The sequence below is a fragment of the Eublepharis macularius genome, chromosome 14 (assembly GCF_028583425.1).
Source record: "Eublepharis macularius isolate TG4126 chromosome 14, MPM_Emac_v1.0, whole genome shotgun sequence".
In the NCBI taxonomy this organism is placed as follows: domain Eukaryota; kingdom Metazoa; phylum Chordata; class Lepidosauria; order Squamata; family Eublepharidae; genus Eublepharis; species Eublepharis macularius.
This window is the reverse complement of record NC_072803.1, coordinates 832,036-855,704: the sequence shown is the minus strand read 5'-3', so window position 1 is coordinate 855,704 and position 23,669 is coordinate 832,036. Positions and strand designations below refer to the sequence as shown.

Sequence of the window (23,669 nt, the reverse complement as noted above, 5' to 3'; positions counted from 1 at the left end):
GGACGCGAGCATGTAGGAAACACGCCAGACCGCGACTGGACTAGCCAGGATGCAACGACCAGGGCCAGGCGCGCACGCTCTGGCGAGGCAGGCCTTGGGATTCTCCCTGCCTGCTGCTGGCCTGTACCTGGAGATGTTGTCAGGGGAGCAGGCTGAGTTGCCGCTCGTGGAGAGGTTGGTGTCAATGCTGTCGGAGCTCTCCAGGCTGAGGGTGTCGTAGGCGTGCTCTGGGTCATCCGCACGCAGGCCCAGGCCCCCAGGGAGGTGGTGATGGAGAATGGAGTGGGGCATGAGGGGGGAGTACGAAGGGGGAAAGGAGGGCTGCCCGCGCAGGGCTTCCCACTGAGATTGGGCCTCCGCTGCTGCCTTCTGCTTCAAGTCTGCCAGGCGCCTTCGTTGCTCCGCAATCACCTGTTGCCCTGCAGAGATGCCCAGGACAAGAGCAGGCAGAGCGTCACCTGCCAGGCTGGCTGCCAGAAAGGGGGCTGGCCCTCCCGCTGGAGCCCACAGGGCAGCAGCAGGCACGCAGAGCCCGTCCTGGCTGCCTGGGAGGGAGAGGACCCAGGCCAGCTCCAGCTCCCAGAAGAAGCCCACTAGCAGAGATGGCTGCAGCAAGCCAGACACGGGATCCCTTAGGGCTGTGCTTAAGACACTGCGCCCCCCCCCCCGCCCCCCGCGCTTACCCTTCTGTTGCAGAGCCAGCTGGCGTTTGATCTCGATATCTTGAAGGGTGCTGGCCAGGTTCCGAGGAAGGGCGCCCGTGCTGTCCTGGGGAAGCAGCAAAGAGCCCTGTGTGGCCAAAGTGACAGGACCCCACGGAGCCTTCCATGGCAGACAGTTTGGGAGGGGAACAATTCACTCCCTTTGGTGTTTACTGGAGAATCCGGGCAACGCTGCCGGTCTGCTTAATGCCCACATTCCTCTTGCTGTCCTTCCATCTTTTTTTTCAAATTTACACTCTCTGAACTTTTTAAAAACCTGAGACACAACTGCTGTGCCAATCTGACTGCGGACTAGCGAGGCTTCCCTGGACTGGGTGAAGGCAGGGGCAGAACACGAGACGAATTAAACTCTCCTGTTCTCCTCTGCCCAGTAACGACTGGTGTTATCTTTGCAGCCAGAGTGATTGCTCACTTTTAAAAAAGACATGATTTTAGATTGCAATTGCAATGAAAAATTAAAAAAAGAAATAATAAGCAACTGCTCTCAGAGACTAATTAAGAGCTGACTCGGGAATGCCATGGTGGAAAGTGAACCCGATGCAACAAAGCGAAGCAGCAGAAGCCGATGGGAAAGGGGCAAGAAGGAGACTGCTGCTTGAATGGCCCCTTGGAGGAGAAGTTAGGACTTGGGGGAATAGGACTCATTCCTGAATGAACACAAGGAAGGGTTTTGTCTGTGCAGGTGAGCACTGCTAGGTTTTACAGGGAACACAGGATTAGGGTCACCTCCACTTGATGTGGGGGGGAGCCTGTCCAGTTACTTGCTGCTGCGCACACACATCCGGCAGACTGAGGGTGAGAGGAGGGAAGCGGGACGAGCAGGAGAAGCGGAGAGAGCTGGCAGGAATTCTTAGGGAGACCCTGAAGCCGGGAGCGGGAAGTCCCGGAGGGAGGCCTTCCCGCCTGCAAGGCCTGGACAAGACAAAGCTCCTGCCCCTTCCACAGGCCTCTACCACGGCTGCCCAGTCATCCCTGAGGGAGGGGCTGTGCCTGGCCATGCACAGCCGCACTGACCTGTGAGGAGGAGGCGCCACTTTTGGGCCAGGCCAAGCTGCTTGAGTTGCCATCCATCTTGGAACGGTAGACCTGGGGTTGGGGGAGAACATGCAACTGTGAGGAAGGTGCAGCTTGTGCCCGGAGGGCAGCTGGGCCCCTGCCCGGGGGGGGGGGGAGTCTGTGGACAGGTGGGCAGTTGCCTGGTCTGGCTTGAGAGCAAAATGGGCTTCCGCAGCAAGGGAGGGAGGAGAGGTGGCAGGGGGTCTCTAAGCCAGGCAGGCAGTCCTGGGCGAAAGGCAGCAGCCGTAACACACACCCTGCCCCTTTTCTCACAGGAGAGAGAGAAACAACAGAACAAACGCCCAAGAAGCCCCCCTGCCCGTCACACAGGCCTGCACCCCATACCGACTCCTGGGGCCCTGTGGGGGTTCGGGTGGGCTTTCCCTCCAGGATCCCCCATTCCTGTGGGGATCCCTGCTTGAAAGACCAGTGATCTAAATCCTAACCCCACCCCCCACCCCCAGCACAAAGATACGAAGTGCAGGGCTTTCCTCAAGAAAGGATGGAGAAATTGGGGTGGGGGTGGGTGGGGAGGAAACTACAGAAGGGAGAAACGCAACCCAGCGTGCAACTAGAGAAGAGCAGCTAGAAGGCTACGCTGAGGAGGATGGGCACAAACCCACTGCCTGCCCCGAATCTCTGCCAGCTGGGCTGGTGGAGCAGCAAGAAGGAACAGCAACACTTAAGCAGTGCAGAGCAGGGGAGGGGGGGCACGTGGCATGGCAGGCACAGGGCTGGGCTTGGAGCTCTTTACAAAAAAGGACACACCAAGGCACACAGCAGAGAGTGCCTGGGAACGAGCCACACGCCCCTCTGAGCAGGCAACCTGCAGCCCTAACTATGGTGCCTAGAGACTGCGCCACTGATCTCGAACAGCCATGCCACTTACCAGTGGGTGCCCAAACCCAACACACACACCCAGACCAGACCAGACCAAAGTGCTTGAGGCCACACAGGGAAGGGGCTTGCAAGGCAGCAGGCAGGAGGGGTGCCTTCCAGGAGCATCGGCAGTGTGCCCTGACAAAGCAGTCTTGGGCAAGCATGGAGGGGGCCTGCAGGACAAGCGTGCGCCATGCGCATTACCTCTGGCGTTGCTGGGTAAAGCTGAGTGGAGGAAGCAGCTGCACAGAAGGGACTTGCCACGGCGGCCCCCTCCTCCAGCTCAGAGAAAGGAAGAGTCTCCTGTGTGGACGGGAAAGCCTGTGAGGGAGAAGCAAGCGGGGTGGGGTGGGGGCTGGGGGGCTGCTCTTGAGTATGTCAGTGGGGGCGAAAGGAGGCACCACAAACTGAAAAGATGGCAGTTTAAGCAGGGGTGGGGGAGGGGGGGAGCGAACACTGCCCTGATGGCCCCATCGGCAGAGAGAGAGAGCCCTGAAGCTGCAGCGAAAAGTGTCACCCCCCCCAAAGTGTCACTCCCTCCTTTATGCTTCCCCAGAAGGAAAAAAGGAAAGGAAGTCCAAGAAGCTCCGTCAAAGAGACCAGCAAGCCCCAGGGAAAGGGTGTGTGGGGGGGTGAGAGATGGCCCAGAGGCAAGAATGATGCAGCCGGATAGTCGACAGCCACAGGGACCAGGAGCAAAGGACTCCCCAGCACCCCAGCCTCCCCAGCTCCCACCTTCTGGAAAACCCCTGTCCACGTGACACCCAAAGTCCACCAGCCCTGTTGGGATGGCTGCTCGAGAGCAGCTCCTGAGCCGACTGTTCACAGAAGCACATCGGTGCTCCAGCAGTGGGCCAGGTGCTCGGTTGGGTCAGGAAGGCCCCTCTCAGTGCTCAGCACCTCCGGCTCAAAGGGGCCCAGGGAAGCATCCTCCTCTGTGTGTGGGGGGGGGGGCCTGCAGAGCCACTGCACGCGGGAGGGGGAGGGGGAGGAGGAGGCCAAGGGCTTGACCCACAAGGACCCACTGCGGGGGCAGAAGGAGCGTTCCTTGGAATCAGTCAGGAATACATGAACCAGTCAGGCCAGACACAGGGGCGGGGATGTGCTTTCCACAGCCAAACGCCTCAGTGCTGCTAAACGGGTGCAGAAGGGTGGTGTTAGTTTCATTCATCACACACACACAGAATCCATTAAGAAAATTCCTCAGCCGCCATAACGGTTTGGGTCCTTGTATAGGACACTGGACTGGAAAACAGCTTTAGTAAATAGATGCAGAGGAGTGAGCCGTGTTAGTCTGTAGTAGCAAAATCAAAAAGAGTCCAGTAGCACCTTTAAGACTAACCAATTTTATTGTAGCATAAGCTTTCGAGAATCACAGTTCTCTTGGTCAGATGCATGGAGGGCAAAAAGAGAAACTGGTCAGATGGAGAGGAGGAGAGGGGGGGCGGGGTAGATGCAAACATCTCCTTCTGATATGCAGATGCAAACAGCTCCTTCTGATGTGGAGATCAGTTTGCTTCTGTAAAGGTTCAGAGGACTTAGCCGTGTTAGTCTGTAGAAGCAAAATCAAAAAGAGTTCAGCAGCACCTCTAAGACCAACCAATTCCACTGCAGCACAAGCCTTCGAGAACCACAGCTCTCCCCGCCAGATGCATCTGACAAAGAGAACTGTGGTCCCCGAAAGCCCACACCAGGTGCCACTGGACTCCCCCTGACCCCGCCTCTGTAAAGGAAATCAGTTACCTGTGATAATGAGATAACCATTCATAGTCCCTATTCAGTCCCAGCTTGACAGAGTCAAATTTACATACGAATTCCAATTCAGCAGCTTCCCGTTGGATTTTGTTTTGGGAATACAATTACAGGACCCAATGGCATCAACTACACTGTTTCTGGCTCTTACAGCTGCTCATCCTCCAATCTGATATATGCCCTCATGTGCCAACAATGTCCTTCTGCTCTCTACATTGGACAAACCAGCCAAACTCTACGCAAAAGAATAAATGGACACAAATCTGACATTAGAAATGGAAACGTCCAGAAACCAGTGGGAGAACACTTCAATCTACCAGGACATTCCATCAAAGACTTAAAGGTCATAGTTCAACAGAAACCTTTCAAAAACAAAAGGTGGTTTGTGGTTCTCGAAGGCTTGTGCTGCAGTGGAATTGGTTGGTCTTGGAGGTGCTGCTGGACTCTTTTTGATTTTGCTACTACAGACTAACACGGCTAAGTCCTCTGAACCTTTACAGAAGCAAACTGATCTCCACATCAGAAGGAGCTGTTTGCATCTACCCCGCCCCCCCTCTATATCTGACCAGTTTCTCTTTTTGCCCTCCATGCATCTGACCAAGAGAACTGTGATTCTCGAAAGCTTATGCTACAATAAAATTGGTTAGTCTTAAAGGTGCTACTGGACTCTTTTTGATTTAGCTTTAGTAAAGTGTCACGTAACTCGTTGTTTTGGTATTATGAGCCTCAAGAAACGATACTAGTCTAATCTCTACACCACTCTGGCTCCCGGCCTTCCCCTGTTCCATCGCCCTGGCAGCCTCTCCTGGGGAAAAGTCTGGTTACGTGGCAAAAGTTGTGTGGTTGCAAATCGCTCGTGCAAGTTGGGTGGTGGCCACTGCCAGGCCCAGGCAATTTGTTATCAGGTAGCCACCGCTGAACCTGGGTGAACTGGGCAAACTGCACAGTGCCAAGCTGTCTGGTGCCTGCTGTTGGGCTCGACCCTGATGAGTCGTCCCTCCAGGGCAAGGAGGAGGTGAGCAGGCCAAAAGAGCCTTAGAAAGCACCACCACCACCACCCCGGCTGCCTCTTTTAATGGCAACATCCAAGCTTTGAATGCTGGCAATGTTGTGGTTGGCTAGCAAACCTCACAGTAGCCACTGAAATCATCCGTTTTTTAAAGATTCAAGGGCAACTTCTATTTTTTGGGAGGGGGCTAACCCACCCACCCCCAATGTGTAATTTTGTTTAGATTTGAGATTTTTCTGGGCTTTGGGGGACTTGTACCTCATCTGCTCATGGGTCTAGTCTCTGAGTTTAAATATGCACAGATGGGGTCAGGTTGAGAATTGGCTGTATTGATTATGATTATTGTACCTGTTTAGCATCTCAGGAGAATCTCAATGAGGCCTTTTAAGAGGCATGCAGGCAGGCAGCATGGCATAGGGCTGGAGTGCTATATTTGGACAAAGAACCCCAACATCATGAGGCCGTGGCACCCCTCCTCAGATCACCGCAAGGCTCAACCAGTAAGGAAACCCCCCTGTTCTCATCTACTCGGAGCCCTTGGAGTCAAGCAGGCGAGCAGCCTCTCTAGCAAGCGCCAGTGCTCATCAGCTCCAGGCCCCTTCCCCATCCTGCAATAAAATATTCCCAGGGTGGACGTAGAAGCTGTAGGGGCTGCCAAGTTCAAGGTTCTTCAGGCGCAGCTAAAGGGTCTGAGAGAATAAAGGGGCCTCACGTTACCTCTCGAAGGGCAGTAGAGGCCTTGGGAAAGCCAGAGCCACCCGTGAGTTCACAGTACCGCCTCTCCAGTGCCAGAAGGGTGTCTTTCTCCTGTCATGGGGAGAAATGGGGGGAGGCGGTGAGGGTGTATCTGCTGGTGGCTTCCCTGGCCACCATCTCCTCCTTTGTGACTGCCGCATGGAGGTAAGAGCAGAGCCACTGATCTGGATGACACCCCCTCCCCCAGAGCACTCTGGACTCCCCCAAGAGGCGCCCGCTTGGTGTCACCTTCTGCAGCAGCTGCAACGTGGCCGTCTTCTCCTTGCTCAGCCGCTCCACCTCCTGAGCAGCCTGCACACGGATCTGATTGGCCTGGATCTCTAGGGCTGCCATACGCTCCTGCGGGGAGAGGCAGAGGTGCAGGATTGAGCCACGGCGAGCCAGAAGGCCTCCCGCGCACCACCCAGCACGTGGGCGGGCAGCTCACCTTCCTCCGGGCCAGGCTACGGTGGCTCTCCGCTTTGCTGTGGAGCAGCTGCTGGCCCAGCGCCTCCCGTTCCTCCTCCAGGCGGCTCTCGTTCTCCAGCTGTTGGAATTCCAGGTCCTCAAACAGCTTGGCCTCCGTCTCCAGCGCCTCCGCCTCCTGCAGCAGGGGCACAGGGGCTCAGTCCGTCCCTGCCTGAAAGACTCAGGAGGGGGGGCTGCTTGGGAGGCAAGAGTGGCGTGTGGGGCGGGCCGGGGGGGGGGAGCCCTGACCACAGCAAAGCAGAGCTGGCCCTTCAAGGGGTCTTCCTGGGCAGCCAGTCGGAAATATCCTGGCCAGTAGGCGGTGCCAGGAGAGGCCGGGAAGGGGGCAGGAGTGTGCTGCCCCCCCCCCCAGGTCAGGCATGGTCTCCTCTGTGCCCACAGGGCTCCAGTCATTCCCTAAGAGGGCTCGGCACTTGGATGAGAGACTCAGCAGCAGTCAAGGAGGGGCCGCTGGTCCTTTCGTGCGAGAAAGGAGTCGGCTGGGCCCATCAGCTCCTGCAAGCCTGGCTCAGTTCTCAGCCCAGGCCAGAGCAGGGCCCAAGCGTTGCAATCTGAGCCTCCAGAAACAGACCAGACCTGGGAAAGCAGCCAGAAGAGCCAATGGGCCAGAAGCACGAGGCAGGGCTGGGGCAGGGTCCTGGCAGAGCTCCAGCACGCTGGCCTTTAGCTGCCAGGCTTACCCTTACCGTCACCCAGGTGCTGAGCAGGATCTCTAGGCTTGGATGTGGGTGGAGAGGTGGAAGGGGAGAAGAGACACTGACCCTGAGCAGCTGGTCCTGCAACTGCTCCCGCATTGACTCGGGGCAGTTGTGCAGCTGGCTCTGGAGCTCAGAGCAAAGCGCCCGCTGTGTCTCGAGCTCTTTCCTTTCCGCATCAACCTTTGCCCTCTCCTGAATCCGGGAGAAAACAACACACACGAAAGAGAGAGAGGGGCGGGGGGGCAGAGAGAGAGAAAACACACTTCTCAAGAGCATGGCATGCAAAGCCGAGGGTTAGCAAGGGGCTCAGCACACCCAGAGGTTATGGGGCAGGATGCATCCCAAAGACCTTTCGCTGCGCCCTTGACCTCTGCCGCACCACCCCTTCCATCAGCCAGGCGCTATGCATGGCTGGGACCGTTGCCATACTGTGAGTCTCTGACTCTGCTGTGAGTCCGGCTCATGAGACGGTGGCCATCTTAAGCAGAGAACCCCTCCCCCTGTTGGATCCGTCCCCAAACCGGGTCTCAAGTCGGTGCCGCATTTGCAACACAGAACTAGCATCCGACCCCGAGAGTGAGTGCACTTTGCCGTCCTTGAGGGCTCCCAGTAGCTGAGACAGTGAGTGAGCGAGCGAGCGAGCGAGCGAGCGAATAGTAGCAGAGAGATCCCCACGGAGGGCCAGTGTTGTGCATGGCAGTGCAGAAAGCCTACAAAATGTGGCCCAAGGTGGAGCAGGCAGTGGCCCAAGATTCTCTGCTTCCATTTTTAAACAAACCGAGCAAGGTGCTTGCCCTTCTGATTTTAAATTCAGGCTAAGTATGCGAGTTCCCCACCACCACCCACCGAAACCTGTAATGCCCCAGGAAGAGCAAAGGAAGCGTCACTGGCTGGGCAGAAGGAGGGGGGCTTCCCCACCCTTCAGAGCTCCTGGCCCCTCCCCATTGAGTAAAAGCTGAACACACCCCACAAAAGGCACCTATTCTATGCAGACCGAAGCGCTGCGGTTTTCTTGGGGCGGGATTCCCGTCCCGGCTTTCCTGCAGAGGATATTTCAGCCCTTCCTCTGATCAGGTCTGGGGTGCTCTGATGATCTGCACAGGGCTGTCCTGTGGCTGAGGTGGGAGCACGCCGAATTCTGGCCCCTGCGAAGGTCTGCTTTCAGGTGCGGGGAGCCAACTTCTACCCTCATGGCTGGGAAGAGGCTGTGAAGTATGGGGTCCACACTTGGCGAAGTCTGGACAGTCAGGCGGTTGAAGTGGGACTTCTGCTTGCCCTGCTCATGGCCAGAGCTGGGACCAGCCAAGCCCGCCAGCAGATCGCAGCTTTCCAGGACAGGCTGCTTTGCTTGCAGCACAGAATAGACACACCCGTGTCTGAAGAGCAAGCTCAGCCTCTCGAGGCACTTGGCCCTGCCTGCCCGCAGCCCCGAGCCCCACTCCACAGCGGCTCCCAGAGCGTGCCGTGCAGAGTCCCACTTGCATGGGGCAGTTGGCAGTGCTAATGCCTCCAGTGGGGCAGCAGTCGCCTGGCCTTTGCTCCACTCTCCTGAAGGGGATTGGCAGACCCAGAACCCCCTGCGGATCTTCACTTTCGCCAGGTTATTCACCAACACCTCAATTTCACCAGGAACTGACCTGAGGTGACCTTGCAAGGGGGAGTCCCCAAGCCCTGGGGGGCAGCAGGGTCTGGGTTATCTAGGATCTCAACCACAGCAGGCTGCATCTGCCCTTGGCCCCAATCTAGCACACTTCATAAGTGCAAATCATAAGCCTTTTCACAGGCTGCAAGGATCACTCAACACATCAGGTTATTTTAACTGTGGATATTTATACATTGTATGGTTTTTATGCATGTTAGCTGCTGTGAGCCTGCCTGGCGGGGAGAGCAGATTACAAATCTAATAATAATATGGACAGGAGTCCTGCTCAGTGCCCCTGACAGGCAATCTCCAGTAGCCACACGTGGTGGCAGATGGTAGGGAAGGACAAGCTGCTATAGGGCTGCCCCACCCCCCACCCCGTGCAGGGACAACTGCAGGCGCAGGAGGCAGTCAACCTGGGGCCCAGGCCCAAGGAGCAAGGGGTGGCCTGGGCTACCACTCTGCCCTCTCCGTCCCAATGCTAGCGTGTCACAGACGAGCAGGAAGGCAGACGAGCAATGACAGAGGGGGGGGGGGAGAGAGAGAGAGAGAGCCGAGGGTGTTAAGAGCGCGTCTGTTAGTGTGGCAAGTTCGTTAGTGTCGATGCCCTGTGGGGTGTGTGCTTCCTTCAGGCTCCCTGTGTGAGCAAAGGTTTGAGAAAGGATGGAAAACTGTGACCTCCCCGAAAAAGTGTTTAGGAGAGCAAATGCAAGTGAGAGAAAGAAACACGTGCCAGGATCGGAACCCAAGATCCCACACAGGCACTTCTCTAGAAAGGGGGCTGCCCGGATGCTGAAGCAAAGCTGCCAACATCGCAGCCCTTAAAGCCCCTCATCTGGAAAGCGGCGACAGGCCCCTGGGCATGTGGACACAGGCGGAGCCCGAGTTTGCCCATTCGCATGAGCCCAGGCTGACTAGGGGGAAGACCTCCAGCCCCAAAGCGGAGTATGAGGGGCTGCCCCGTGGAAGGGAGGAAGCCGCTTCCCCTCCTGGGTCACTGAGCAACGCAAGAAGAATGCGGGCCACGGTCACACCCACAGGCCAAGGATGTCCAGGTTCCCTGGTCTGGGGCCTCTGCACGGAAACCCAGCAGAAAGGCACAGCAAGGCCTTTGCAAGCAGGGGCCGCTCTCAGCACGGAGCTTCCCACGGCCATGTGCAGGGACACCTCTGCTGTGGAACCACCCCCAGGAGAGGGCGAGGGGGGAGAGCTGCCAGGGCCAGGAAGGGCAGACCCTGCCCCGCCCCCACCACCTCCAGTTACCTTATCTCGGTCTCGAAGGATGGAGCTGTCCAGACCAGACAGCCGCTGTTGCAACTGCTGCATCATCTTCTGCTCCTGCTGCAGCTGGACCCGCTCTGCCTCGCGCTCCCCCTGCAGAAGGGCCCTTTCCATCTCCACCTGAAGGGAGGGGGTGACAAGCAGGTGCCTTGCAGTAGAGCCTCCAGACTACGCCCCAGAGCACAACCAGCTGCAAGGGGCATGCAGGAGAAAGCACCCCCACCCCACCCCTCGTGAAGGACTCGGCATTCCCGTGGACCCCCCCCCCCCGCCTTCCCCCTTCCCCCTCACCTCCTGCGCCGTCTCTTGCAGCTGCTGCTCCAGCTCCTTGGCGCGACTCTTGAGCCGGTCGATGTTGGCTACGAGCTGGGCACGCGCCTCCTCCAGAATGGCCTCCTGGCCAACTTGGGTGTTCTGTGGCTCCTCGTGCTGTTGAGATGAGCCCCTCAGCAAAGGGTCAAGCCTCCCGCAAGGAAACTGCTCCTCCGAGGGTTCCCCCGTAGCTGGATGAAGCTGGAGCTTCTCCCAACATGAGGCACCCTGGCTGTGCAGTTGCTCCAAAGGCAGAGGAGCCACCCCCTCACCTCGTGGCCTGCGCTCTCCGTGCTGCTGCTCTCCTCCTTCAGGTTGTCCTCCTCCAAACGCTGCAGCCCTGGGGACCCTGTGGGCTGCGCTATGGCACAGCCAGGGCTGACGGAGCCTTTGGAGCACCTCCCGCTCGCCTGTGCACCACCATGGGCCGCATCGGGAGCAGAGGGCCGCTCCGCTCCATCGCTGCGTGTGTACTCCGCACACAGGCTTAGGATGGTCTCCAGCCGCTGACGCTCCTGGGGAGGGGAGAGCGACGTCACCCACCGTGGCCAGAGGCCTCAAGCCCAGCGCCAGACTGGGCAGGCTGCTCAAGGCCGGACGCCCAACACCACACACCCCTGTTCTTCATCCACTTCTTGCCAAACACCCCCCGCCCCCCCTGCCTGCCTCACCTTCCTGGTCAGCCAACTCCCCAAATGCAGGTTTCTGGCATTTTACCAGAAGAGGGGTCACATTTGAAGCATGGTGCAATGCGGACCCCGACACAGCTGGTGCTGAAACGGCCTGGCAAATATGAACAGGCCAGCCCATTTGCCCCCTCCTCTCTCACCGCACCCCAGACAGAATCCCCCAGGGAGTCCTCTGGATCCAGCCCCAATTCTGTGCACAGGTGTCCCCAGGCATGGCAAGACGTGTGCAGGGTGGGTGTGCACCTCTCAGGTCAGCCAGGGGCCTGCTGCTCCGTCATCCCAAATGGTACCTAGAAGCCACTCCCTGGGGCAGGTGCCTCAGCAGGCCTCACGGCTGGGCCGCCTCCGGAGGCAGTCCAGCTGCGTTCCCAGGGTTCAGGTCCCCATTGGGAGCTCATTGCTCCTGCAGGTCCACATGACTGGGGGGGATCCCCTGCCTTTTCTTCCTAGCCCCTTGCACTGTTCCACTGCCTCCTGCTCCAGGGGTGGGCTTTTTGCCAGCTTTCTAAAAAAAACCCGAAGCCTCTACGTAGGAAGATACTTCTGCTTTTAAAAAACTCACCAGCCCAAACCCGCTGGCAGCCAAGAGAACCAGGAGAGGAAAAGGAGCTGACTGCGGGTGCAGAGATTTGGAAACCCACACCTTCCCATCTAGGTGTGCTTTCACTCCAATGTCTCCAGGAAGGCGGAAAGAGCAAAGTAGGTTTTGGAAACATCAGAGAAAAACATGGAAGACTAAGGAAGAAGCCCAGCCGGAAGAAGATGTTGTGCAGATGCTCCAGAAGCCCCTGCCCCGTTTGACAGTGGGAGCAGGAGCGGGGCCAGGGCTTCCTCGATGGGGAAGCAGCCAAAGAGTTAAATGCTTGGGGTGGATCCCAGCAAAGGTCAAAAACCAGCATTCTGTGGCCATTTGGAACAGGCAAGGAAGGGGACCAGGAACCCCCAGGGGATCAAAGCCTTGCCCCGGAACTGGCCCTTTCTCACGGGGCCTCCCGCTTCTGCAGCCCATCCACTAGATCAGCCACGCAACGGAGCCTGGGGGGGGGCAGCAGAGCCCGCAGGAGGGGGCACAGAAGCTGCCAGCAGTTCTAGGAGAAACCCCAGGGGGAACCTTCTCTGCTTTCCTCCAAGACACACCTTGGCTCAGCCCCAGATCAGACCCACCCCTCGTAGGGGGCAAACCCCTCATGTCACCCCCTAGGCCCAGGGAATCAGGCTGGACTAAAGCTGCTCTCCTCAATCTCTGCCACGAAGGCCCACCCCCTCCACTTCTACTGGAAGTCCAGCTGCCTGCCATTCGGCACCCACAGCCTTCCGCACAGGGTGTTCAGGCACACCAACATGTGGCTGCTTTCAGCGCTGCTGGGGCCTAGCCTGGTGCTCCCCCTCCCCCCAGTACTCACAGTGCAATCCAGAGCGACGCTTAACATTGCCCCCACCCCTCCGGGCCTCTGGAAGCGCCAAGCAACACTTCAGCTTCCTTGCCAAAGCAGAGATGCAGCCCCTGCCCCACCCCTTGCGGGAGAGCTAGAAGCTAATTGCAGGGTGTGGGCCCGGCCACAACCCCCTACCAGCTCACGGCTGCTCTGCCAATCACACACTCTGCTGCAAGGAGCAGAGCCTCTGAGTCAGTGCCCAGCCACTGGCGAGACAGACAGCCCAGCAGGGTGTTTGTGTGTTTGTCTGCAGAGTGGTGCAAGACAGCACACTCCACCCCAGGCCAGATAAAGACACAGCCAGACATGGGGCAAATGCAAACTAAGCAGCGTGTTGGAACCTGGCACCCTCTGAGGCACACGCAACAGACCCAAGAGGGCATGTGGCCGGTGAGGCGCAAAGGCAGAAGGCTTGGAGCAATTCTGCACCCTGAGGCCCAGTCTGGACAGAAGTGCATGGCTGCCAGAGGACCAGCGGGCCTGTTTGTCCCTGAGTGCGGGTGGGTGGGGTGGCCAATGGAACCCTGAGGAGGGGCAACCAGAAACAAGCCCTCCCCCCCAATCCCGTCTTCAGAGAGAGAGTCTTCCTCTCTTCTTCCTTGGTGCAGCGGTTAAAGTGTTGGAACAGGATCCGGGAGGTTTCCCTGCTCTGCCACGGAAGCTCTGAGATGACCCCGGGCCAGCCCCTCTCTCCCCCCTTGATCCAACCTCACAGGGTTGTAAGGAGGACAAAAGGGAGGGGAGGGAAATTATGCCGCAAGCTGCTTTGGGTCCCCATAGAGAAGAAATGCAGAGTATGATATCAGAACAAATAAATACATTGGGGGGGGGCGTTGCACACGTGTGCATGCCACACAATGCGCATACCTGCTTCGTGTCAACGTGCTCAGAGTAAAAGCCACAGCTCAAGGGGCGGGACAGATCTCTGGCTCCTCCCTTGGGCTGGGCTCCCTTGCCAGCTTTGGGCTTTGATTTCTTACAGTAGGAAGAGGAGAAAGCCCCCCCCCCACATCTGCCTAAGGTCCAAAATGGAACTGCTGGAGATTGCCAAGAAGAATCAGAAGTGGCGGGGGCTTTTCGAAGAGCTCTGTGTAGGCTCCTTGCGGGCCCAGTCCAAAGAACAGAGAGAACATTTTCCTGGCTGGAGTCACAAGCCCATCTGGCGAGCCACCTGGGCCAGCCACACTGCTGAACGTGGGGGCACCTTCAGTCAGCAGCCCAGAGGGTGACGTGCCAGCCTGCTGTCCGGGTTCCCTCCTCTCCCCTCCCCACCAGGTGCAGCTGCTGTGTCAGGCCTTGTGGAGGTGGGTGAGGAGAGAAGGGGCGGGGGGAGCAGGACGGACAGATGGGCGGACGTGGTCTGCTTCTCCCTTACAGCCGGTGCACAGCATGGGGATGGAGCAGCAGAGGTCTCTTTGCCCTGTCAGCTGCTGAAGGCGCCCAAACGTTCACTGGCAGCAACAAGTCTGACCAGAGGGGCGTGACCCTTGGGTGTGCTTCTGCACGTGGAAAATGGTCCCTTTGGTTAGACCTGGAGCAGGGCCAATGCTGGCCGCCAGCCCTGCTGGGGTCCAAGTCTTATGCCCAGCAATGTGCAGCTGTGGATCTCCCCGGTGGAAAAGAGACAGCAACCCCAGCAAACACCTGTGGGGCTGAATGCTCAGCCTAACCCGAGCGGGGCAGTCCCAGGGAGTGTATGGCTTGTGGCCTGGGGACTAAAGAAGGATGGGGGGGGGGCACAAGCCACACCCTGCCACTGAAGCTAATTCTTCACCCACAGGGGCACACAACTCCTCCTACCCACTTAAAACACTCCGGGCTCAGGGCCCTCCCAGCACAGCCTCTCTTTTCCTGCAACAGGCACATCCTGTGCAACAGGTGAATGTCCCTCCCCGCCTTCGCCTGGCCGAATGCTGCCTCCCCCTCCATCTTGGGAACTACTGCTCGCCTGCCGGGAAATTCTGAAAGTGTCAATTGTAGAAAAGCAAGTCACTTCTTGCCACATGTCTGTTTACAGCAGCTTGGGGATAAGGAAACAAACATTCTGAGGGTAAAATTGTTTGGCAAGGCAGGACTCTCAACCCCCCCACTGGCATTTTGTTTGACTTTTCCACAAACCACTGGAGCACTCAATGCACACTAAACTGTACCTTATGTGAGAGTCCACATCTGGCTCTCACGTCACATTTTCAAACCTTTAGAAAGGAACAACTGGAAGGGGGTGGGGGAGATCTCCCACGTTCTTCCACAGGTGCCAGGTAGTGAAGGGGGAGACCTCTGAGCCATTTCCCCTTGTTCTCCCGGTGCTATTTTCTGGATAGAAATACACCCCCCCCCCGCCCCCCACTACTGTCCCAAACAGAGAACCCAGGCAGGCCCCCCCTTCTCCTGCCCATCTTTCTTCAAACCAGGATTCGGTAACAGCTCAGGGGACATTTCTGTTAGGAAAAGAGTGTCGGGTAGGGGAGGCTTAATCAGAACCTTCCCAAACACTTCAGCCCAGAATAAAAAAAACCCAACCCCCGCTCTTGCTGATTTTCCTGGTTTCAGCACAGGCCCCCTCCTGCACACCATGCAGCTGGGCTCCAGAAGCCACATCCCTGCCCCGCTTTTTCAGACGCACGTGCCAGAACGCCACGGCAGCTGCCCCTGGCCCATCCCGCCGCACTCCCGTCTCCTTATGACAGGGAAGGCAACGTGTCAGGTGGGCAGCGACCAGCGGCTCCACACCCCCCTCACCCTGCCTGGCACCAGGCCCTACTCACCAGCCGCTCCATCTCTTGCTCGCGAAGCCGCTCCTGGCGCTGCTGCCAGTGGTAATGCAGAAGGTCCCCCTCGTTGCCACTGAGCGCTGAGATGCTTTGCTTGCGCTCCCGCATGGGTCCTGGCAACTGCAGGTCTCCAGACATCTTGCGGTGGACACGTGGGCTCTGGTGCGGTGAGGATGTGGGCAAGGTGAGAGAGCCCAGGCTGTAGGCGGGGCTCAGGCCCAGCCCTCCACTGGGCTTGCGCTGGGCAGGCTCTCCAGCAAGCAGAGTGGGCGAAGGGCTGCGGCCCCGCAAGCGGGAGGGAGATGCAGCCGAGAGGGTGTCCCAAGGGTCCCTTCTCCAAGCACAGGGATTCTCAGAGCCTTTGGCCTGTGGTGAGGGGCTAAGGTGGGTGACCGGGGATGCTGCTCGGCGGGACAGGGCTGGACTCAGGGGGGGCAGTTCCCGCATGCTCTCCAGGGACCGCCTAAGAAGCCGCGGACTGCCAGGGGGCTGCAGTACCTGACCCAACTGGTGGACCTGCACGGTTCCTGCCATTTCTGCGGCCTGGTAACTTTTCCCCGGGACTTGCTGGGAAGGGCTGACAGGCACATCCCGAGACTCCCGAAAGGGGCTGGGGGGCCTCTCCTGCAGAGTCCCCACCTTGGACTGTGGCATGGACGAGGCCTGGCACTTGGATGTCGAGCGTGCACTCTTGGGCAGCTGCTGGCGAGGGCTGCCCGGCACGCTTCCATACCTGGTGATGGGCAGTGGCGGTGGAGGGGAGATGCGCTGGTTGGAGCAGGGACTCTCCACCGAAGGCCGAGCCCTGCGACAGGGCGTGGGGCTTTGGGGACCTTCGTGCATGGCTCTACGCGCTATCCTTGGGCTGCCCGGCCCTCGTGCGGGACCTGGAGAGCTGGTGTTGCTGGGAAGGTCCAGGCCAGGCCCACTGTGGGAAGTTAACATAGCATGGTTGTAACTGGAGGACCGGACGGGCACCGCAGGTGGGATTGGGGATCCCTGATCCGGGCCCAGCGGAGAGTGACTCGTGCAGCTGCTGTTGCTAGCAGGAGAAGAGAGTGGAGAAAATGGTGGCGAGGCATTTTCATAACTGGAACCCCCAGACATGGCACTGGGGCTCCGGGGTGGGGGCAACATGGAAGAGCCCCCCCTGCCGTTCACCGCAGACGAGTTGGGTGGCAGAGCCCTGCACGGCAGCTGCTTCTCGGTGATGCTTCCTCCATCCAGCACCAGCGAGTCCATGATGCCTTGCAAGTCTTGTTCAATGGAGCTGACCAGAGCGCTGGGACTGTGCCGAGAAGGCTCTGCTCTCTCTTGGCCGCCGCTCTGCAGGCTCCGTGCCTCTGCGGAGAGACAGGAAGGGATGGCTGGGGGGGGGGTGCGGATGCACGCCGTCCCCACCTTCCAGCCATGGCTGTCGCTCTTGTGCCGCTGAGCCACTTACTGCCCCTTGGAAACACCTTCATCTGTGCCAGGTCAAATGCCATTTCTGAGCACATGGTACTGTTGTGGGATTCCCTCCAAGAGGACTGGAAACTTTTCCAAAAGCAAGCCAGCCTCAAATCTGAACTCCATCTACATGAAGCATCACAGTTTCAGCAACGAAGTGGGGTTTTGCAATTTGCAGCATGGCACACCCAAACCTTGGCAGGAACCAGGAAGTGTCACCTGCCTGTATGGCGCACACAACCCACAATCCCGGGGGTAAGCAGCTTCATGCAGCCCTGTGGTGCAATGCTAAGGGAAGAGGGGAACGGCCGAGGGGCAGAATCATGTGCCTGTGACCGGCCTGTGGGGAGGCAGCCGGCAACGTGCCCCCAGCAAAATCCATTCCTCCTCAAGTCCTGGACAAGTTCCTTACCTGGCCGGAGTCCACGCTGAGCCACAGGGCTGCGCCCCGAACTGGGAATCATGCTTTTCATCCACTTGGCTTCGGCAGGATGGTTGAACCGAAGGAAGCTTGACTGTCCCAGGCAGATCATGCACCCTGAGGGGAGAAGGATGCCAAGCATGAAGGACAGGGGCTCTTGGCATCCAGCCTGGACACCCAGCCCCCTTTGGGGGCCACGCTGTCCCACCAAGGCCCCGGAGCAGGCGGGGGGGAAGAAGCCTCTTCTGCTCCCGGCTGGCATCCCAAGGGCCCCTGGCCCACACCCAGAGGGGCACCCCCCCACACACACACACAATCACAAGCAGGAGACCACCTGACGGAGCCCCGGGTCCCTGTAGGTTTTCAGGGCAGGCCTGCACAGAGGTGCCGGGAGGGGTTCTTTGGCAGCCAGTGACCTTGCACTGTGTCTCGGCTCACAGGACCACTTCAGAGTGACCCTCTGGCAGCCAAATGTTGCACAGGAAACAGCTCCATCCAAGGTCACATAAGGAGCGGCACAAAGCAGAAGACAACCCGGAAGAGAGAGCAGGACCCCGGCTACAGAAAGCCAAGGGGGCAGGGAGAGGAGCAGCAGCAGGAAGGCGCATCCGGGCCACAGCGGAGCGAGGCCCAGTGACCTGGAAAGCTCTTCCAAAAGCCCAGGAACCCCAGGGGACTTAACCGGGGCCCCAGCCGGCGGCACGAGCCCTGCCTCTCCCTGCAGGGCCTCTTTCCAAAGTTTGCCTCCAGGCAACCTAAGCGCGCCCCGGACCCCCAACGTGGTGCAGCTGTCCACGGCTTCTGAGCGACTGCATGAACATGTCTGTGACAAACACTCAGTGCACGCAAAATGCACCATGTCTGGTTTGCATAGCATTCAACGCCTGAGGGAGCGACATTCCACGGTCCCTAGCCAGCAAACAAGCCAGCTCCTGCCCGCAGCTCTCAGGCAGAATGCAAAACGGGACGCAGCGCCACACCTCGGCTGTGCCCTGTGCCTGACCCCAGCCCTGCCCTATCCATCCAGTTGCAGCCCAAAGGAGCAGGGCCCAACACCTGGGCCTGGAAGGGCGTTTCTGAGCTGGTGCCCGAGCTGTGAGGCCCTGCTGAGCTCCAGCGCATACGGCCCCCCATCGGCAGCTTTTCTCAGCTCCCTCTCCTGGGGGTCTTTGAGCGGATTTCAAAGCAGGGGGGTCCTGTGGGGAAAAGCTGGCACAGGCGTCGGTCCCCTTTTCCCCTCTGCCTCCAACTCTCCCGGCCTTTGGCTTTCCAGCTCCCCACCCCATCTGAGGCAGGTCCAGAGCAAGTGGCCAAGCAGGAGAGGGTTACAAGGCTGAACCACAAATCAGGCTGTGCTGCCGCCATTGCCCCGGCCATTTTGAAACAAGCAAAGGAAGCTGGCCACGGTCAGGCAGCCAAGCCTGCTTTCTCTGCGCAAGGCCTGGCCCCCCCCCACCCCCACGCCGGGTTGATTGGCTGCTCTGCTTCCACGCAGGAACAAGCCCCGTCGCTTCGACCCATGACTGCTGTCTTGCTCTGCTCTAGAGTCTGCCTGGTGCCTCCTCATATAACTTTCACTGGCAACCACAAAGCTAGTGGGAGCCCACGTGTCCACACTCATAATCCCCTGGTGTCATGGACACACACAGCTGCCTCGCACTCGCATCTCTCAAGGTCAGCAGTGTCGCCTCTGATTGGCAGGGCTCTCCACTGGAAGTTATTCACGCAGCAGCAGACCCAAAGGCAAACTCCATGCCAGGGATTATTAGGAACGGGAGAGAAAAGAAAAAATGCCAACATTATAACGCCCATGTAGATGTGGCCTCATTTGCAACACTGCACAGTTTTGATTGCGTCTCTCAGAAAGGACACGGCGGAGCTGGAGAAAACACAGAAGGCGGCAACCAAGATGATTTCCGACAAGGAAGGGCTGAAGTCCTGGACTTTTCAGTTTAGAAAGCAACTACGGTGGAGGACATAAGAGGTTTATAAAATTATGCACAGGCAAGAGAGAGGACGGGGAGGGCTTTTCTCCCTCTCTTAAAATTCTAGAACTTGAGTGATTAAAATGTGGCATTTGCTGCCAGAGGCTGTCAGGATGGCCACAGGCAGAGGCAGCTTTGAAAGGGGATAACACCGAGCCACGGAGGAGAGACCTACCAGTGCCTACCAGCCATGGGGACTGGAGGGGACCTCCACCTTCGGAGGCAGTCAGCCTCTCAGAACCAGTGCCAAGGGGCGACTTCAAGGGGAGGCCCCATCTCTATGCCCTGCGCTGGGCCCTCTAGAGTGACTGGTGGGCCACGGTGTGAGGCAGGGCACTGGACCACATGGACCACTGGGCTGATCCCACAGGGCCCTTCGTATGTTCCAGGGTCTCAGGTAGGTTTGCCTCATCCCCTGGCAACTGGGAGCTTAGCGGTGACGTCAACATGGAAGTGATGTCAACCGATCACCGGGGGCACCAGGGAAGCTCTGGAACGTGTGTTGCTGGTGTCCCTTCCAGGGGCACAGGAGAGTGAGCCAGCCCATCAGGATGCTGCCAACACCCCGCCCCCTTTCCTGCCATTTTCCGCCTCGCTGGCCAGCTGAGTGGCAGCGGGAAGTGCCTGCTGGCAGCAGGAGAACTTCTGCCACCAGCAGCGAAAGGGCAAGGTTAGTCTCTCTCACCCCATCTACTACCCGGAGGCTGGAGACACCCTGGGCGGAACCTGGGGCCTTCCGCAAGCAATGCAGAAGCTTTCTCCCTGAGCCACACACCCACCACACACACTCTCTGCCACGCGGGCCATCCCCACGTGTTATCTGCCCCGGGCTCAATGCTGTTGGGGTGTGGGGGTTCTCCCTGCTTTCCCACAGCATTATGGTGCATCCGTGCTCCTCCTGCGATTCCACAGCTTTTCTTCAATCTTTCTCAAACCTGGTTTGATGTGAAGTTTTGGGAAGGGCAGCAGAGAAGCCCATATGGCTACTCTGTGGGTGGGAAAATTGGCAGCCATTTCTTTTCCACACCCAGGGCAGGGGGAGGCTTTTATTTTTGAAAAAAATCAACACTTGAATATTGTTATATCATGTTATACCAGTATATCACAGAACTGTTGGGCTGGACAGTGCATTTGGGACAGCTGCAATGACATATAGCCCATATTGCTGACATCTTAATCTGAAGCCAGCTGGTTGTGCCATAAGGAAATACCCCAGGGATCGCGCTGTTTCACCATACAGCCATGGGGAGTAGGAAGATACTACACACACATGTTGTCACCTTTGCCCATTGGCTCACAAGCTCCGAGTCAGTGAGCCCCCCAAATGGACCCAGGGTGGCCACAGCAGAATTCAGCACTCTAGCAGCAAGGTTTGGGGGTTTCCACACACACACACACACCTCCCTCCTCACATGTGCAGAGGAAAAATGCTTCCAAGTTTACAGACAAAAGAGATTTTTCTGCTCCTTTTCTCCCCCAGCATCCCTCATCTTTTCCTCTCCACCTTCCTGTCTGAGGCCCAATGATTATTAAGTCTTTTTGCAATAGAGAGCATCGTCGTGTTAAAACTTGCAGATATATTAATGGTTTTCCAGGTCAGACCCTGAATAAACTGGTATATTCAGCTATTACTCTGGACTGTCACAGTTCTAATTGTTCATAGAATCCCAGGGTTGGAAGGGACCTCCGGGGTCATCTAGTCCAGCCCCCTGCACAATGCAGAAAATTCACAACTACCACCCACCCAGCTACCCCAGTGCCCCCTGCTCCACGCCCAGAAGGAAAAACTTTCAGGATCCCTAGCCAAACTGGCCTGGGGAAAATTGCTTCCTGACCCAGGATGTTTACGTATCACCATCTCCACCACAGTCCCTGGTATCTGGCAGGCCTTGATCTATAGCTGCTTGCCATATGGACTGTGCACACGTGAACATTCCACTCTGCCTGTCTTTCATTGCATTCCTTATGGCTTGTGCTCTCATTTCAGTTCCACTGTTCATTTCCCCACTTGTAGTGAACCCTCATTCCAGTTCTTAAGTGTCTTTAGTCTGTGTTTGTATCCATTTATGGTATGGTGGGAATGGGAAGGCTAGCACGCCAATGTGCTGTTCTGTAATGTTTGTAGTATGTTTTCTGGCCTCTGTTTTTATTGCTGTTCCACTGTTCATCTAAATGGTTGTAGTAAATAGGACTTAAGTGTCATGTCTCATTCATTCCCCGTTGTAAATGCTTTTATTTCCTTAATTGTGATTTTCTGGCTCGATATGGATGCACTGAGATCAAGAGACAGCGGGCAGAAAGGGATGAGCCAGTACTCTGCTCTCATGGCCTTTTCTTATATGTCCAGGGTAATGCCAATGGCCACCCTGGGGTGAGGAATTTTTCCCCAGGCCACACTGGCCAGGGATTCCGGAGGGTTTGGGCCTTCCTCTGGGTTTAGAGCAGCGGTCACTGACAGGTGTGAGGGGGGAACAGCTGTGAATGTCCTGCACTGTGCAGGGGGCTGGACTGGATGACCCTCAGAGTCCCTTCCAGCTCTATGTTTCTAATCCCTTACTGTGTTAGTCAAGTCACTGAGAGTCACTCTGGCTGTCATTTCCCAGTAGCAAGACAGAGCCCTCTATGAGACCCTGGAACACGTGGAAAGAGATTCCTGGTTGTTGTTTGCTGACCCTTGAGGTGCCACGTGGCACTCTAGGCTGGTTAAGGATGAGGGTGTAGAGATGGACAGCCACTTGGGTCACACGCTGCAAGACATACAGCAAGCAGTGAAACAAGAGAGGATGACAGCATCCGAAAACAGTGCAACGAAAACCGTAAGGCATGGCATGTCAGAAGCAACATGAAATTTAAGTTATAGAAATTCAAAAACAATGCAGCTGGGCACAGATAATGCGCACAGTAAAGAGCACCATCGAGTACTGCTCTGGTCTGGTCACAACACAGCTGAGACACTGGAGCCCCCGCCAGCCTCTGGCCTTTCAGGAATCACTTAAAGCCAGTTAACTGAGACGGAAGCGGCAAGAGTCCTTGGATCTGTGAAGGCTCCCACTTGTGTGTTAGACCCTTACACAGCCAAGATGCGCACAGCACACAAGGACTGCGTATCAGCTGCTGGTCCAGGGCACTTTTACTTCTGCCCTAAAACAGGCAGTCATCCGTCCGTCACTTTAAAACTCACCACTAGAGAAAACTGATGTGGCCTTTCTGGGCAAAATGACAGAAAAGGGTGTCGCAACGCAACTCCAGGGCATCCTGCAAATGCGCACATTCTCTTCGGCTGTTCCGCATGGAATGGTTTGCCTGAAGCTGCCAGGAAGGCCCCAATGCCTGTGTCCTTTTGGAAAATGTGCAGCCAAACTGAATTGTACAGGATAACAGACCCACTTGGGAGGCGACGATGTCTACGAGGGGCAATGTGGATTTAAAAAGAACCTTTGCCATTAGACTCAAACTGTAATCAGCTATTTTGTAATCAGCTTACTAAACAACTGAAAAGTTCTTACTATCCACCTTGAATCGCAGCAAGAAAAACAGGTAATAAATGAAAATGAATATAAACAAATATCAAAGGCAGGCTCTGTCATGCCGTGCCTGGATGCCCTGTCTTGAACCCATTCCTCAGAAGAACACTGAGGCTCTGTTTTAAATACAGAATTGGCTAGCAAGCGTTTCCTTTTAACTTCTGCTGAACTGGGCAGTCTATTGATTGTTCCCAAGTATCTGGGCTCCGCAGCTCTGTCTCTCTCACTCACACCTGAACTTCTGCTATGCAAGAGAGTCAAAAGCAAGATATGGGAGCAGGGGGCCATTTTCTTGTTGGTGGCAGCTCTTACCATATTACAACCCCCGAGAAAGGGAATCTGGAAAGGAAAAGGTGTTTAAAAACAAGCAGCCCTTCCTGCCCGCCCCACCCCCCTGCTTGTCAGCCCAGCTGAGTCAGGAAGACTGATTGAGGACCAACCAGGCTATTCCAAGCACAAGGCAGTCCGAAGGAAAAAATGGCTGCGGGTGACGGAGTCAAAGCCAAATCCCTACAAGAGGGAGGCGACAGTGGCCAGAAAGGCTGAGGCCACGGAGGGCACCGTGCTACCCAGATGGGAGGGGGTGCAGCTGACCCTCACTGGCTCAGTCAAGAGCCACACGGTTATGCAGGACACGCTTTGTGGCTCAACCAGCTGCAAAACAAGCCCCAAGGATGGCTCCGCACGGATGTTTTGCTGTGCCTTGGTATTCCTACAGCAACATCATTTTCAGGGGCAGCCACGGGACCGCCTCCTCCGTTCAGCCCTTGAACACCTGAGGTTGCCGTAACCTGAACCAGACCCCGGGTCCAGCCAGGC

The 23,669-nt window shown here is 57.2% G+C and overlaps 1 protein-coding gene across 14 annotated transcripts in view; it reads right to left on the bottom strand.

Moving 5' to 3' along the window:
• PHLDB1 (pleckstrin homology like domain family B member 1) overlaps window positions 1–23,669 on the bottom strand; it is a 39,894-nt gene that overhangs the window by 3,889 nt on the left and 12,336 nt on the right. For 6 of the 14 annotated variants that reach the window (XM_054997694.1, XM_054997693.1, XM_054997692.1 and 3 more), the window contains 13 exons: window positions 17,333–17,458; window positions 15,466–16,814; window positions 10,848–11,090; window positions 10,555–10,692; window positions 10,246–10,383; window positions 7,404–7,532; window positions 6,602–6,757; window positions 6,403–6,513; window positions 6,136–6,225; window positions 2,862–2,960; window positions 1,737–1,808; window positions 684–789; window positions 128–419 (listed from right to left, as the gene is read on the bottom strand). In XM_054997694.1, coding sequence (XP_054853669.1) covers window positions 128–419; window positions 684–789; window positions 1,737–1,808; window positions 2,862–2,960; window positions 6,136–6,225; window positions 6,403–6,513; window positions 6,602–6,757; window positions 7,404–7,532; window positions 10,246–10,383; window positions 10,555–10,692; window positions 10,848–11,090; window positions 15,466–16,814; window positions 17,333–17,458 — 3,049 coding nt within the window. The remainder of the gene's footprint in view (window positions 1–127; window positions 420–683; window positions 790–1,736; window positions 1,809–2,861; window positions 2,961–6,135; window positions 6,226–6,402; window positions 6,514–6,601; window positions 6,758–7,403; window positions 7,533–10,245; window positions 10,384–10,554; window positions 10,693–10,847; window positions 11,091–15,465; window positions 16,815–17,332; window positions 17,459–23,669) is intronic. The other 8 variants (XM_054997699.1, XM_054997702.1, XM_054997695.1 and 5 more) reach the window with 7 other exon arrangements.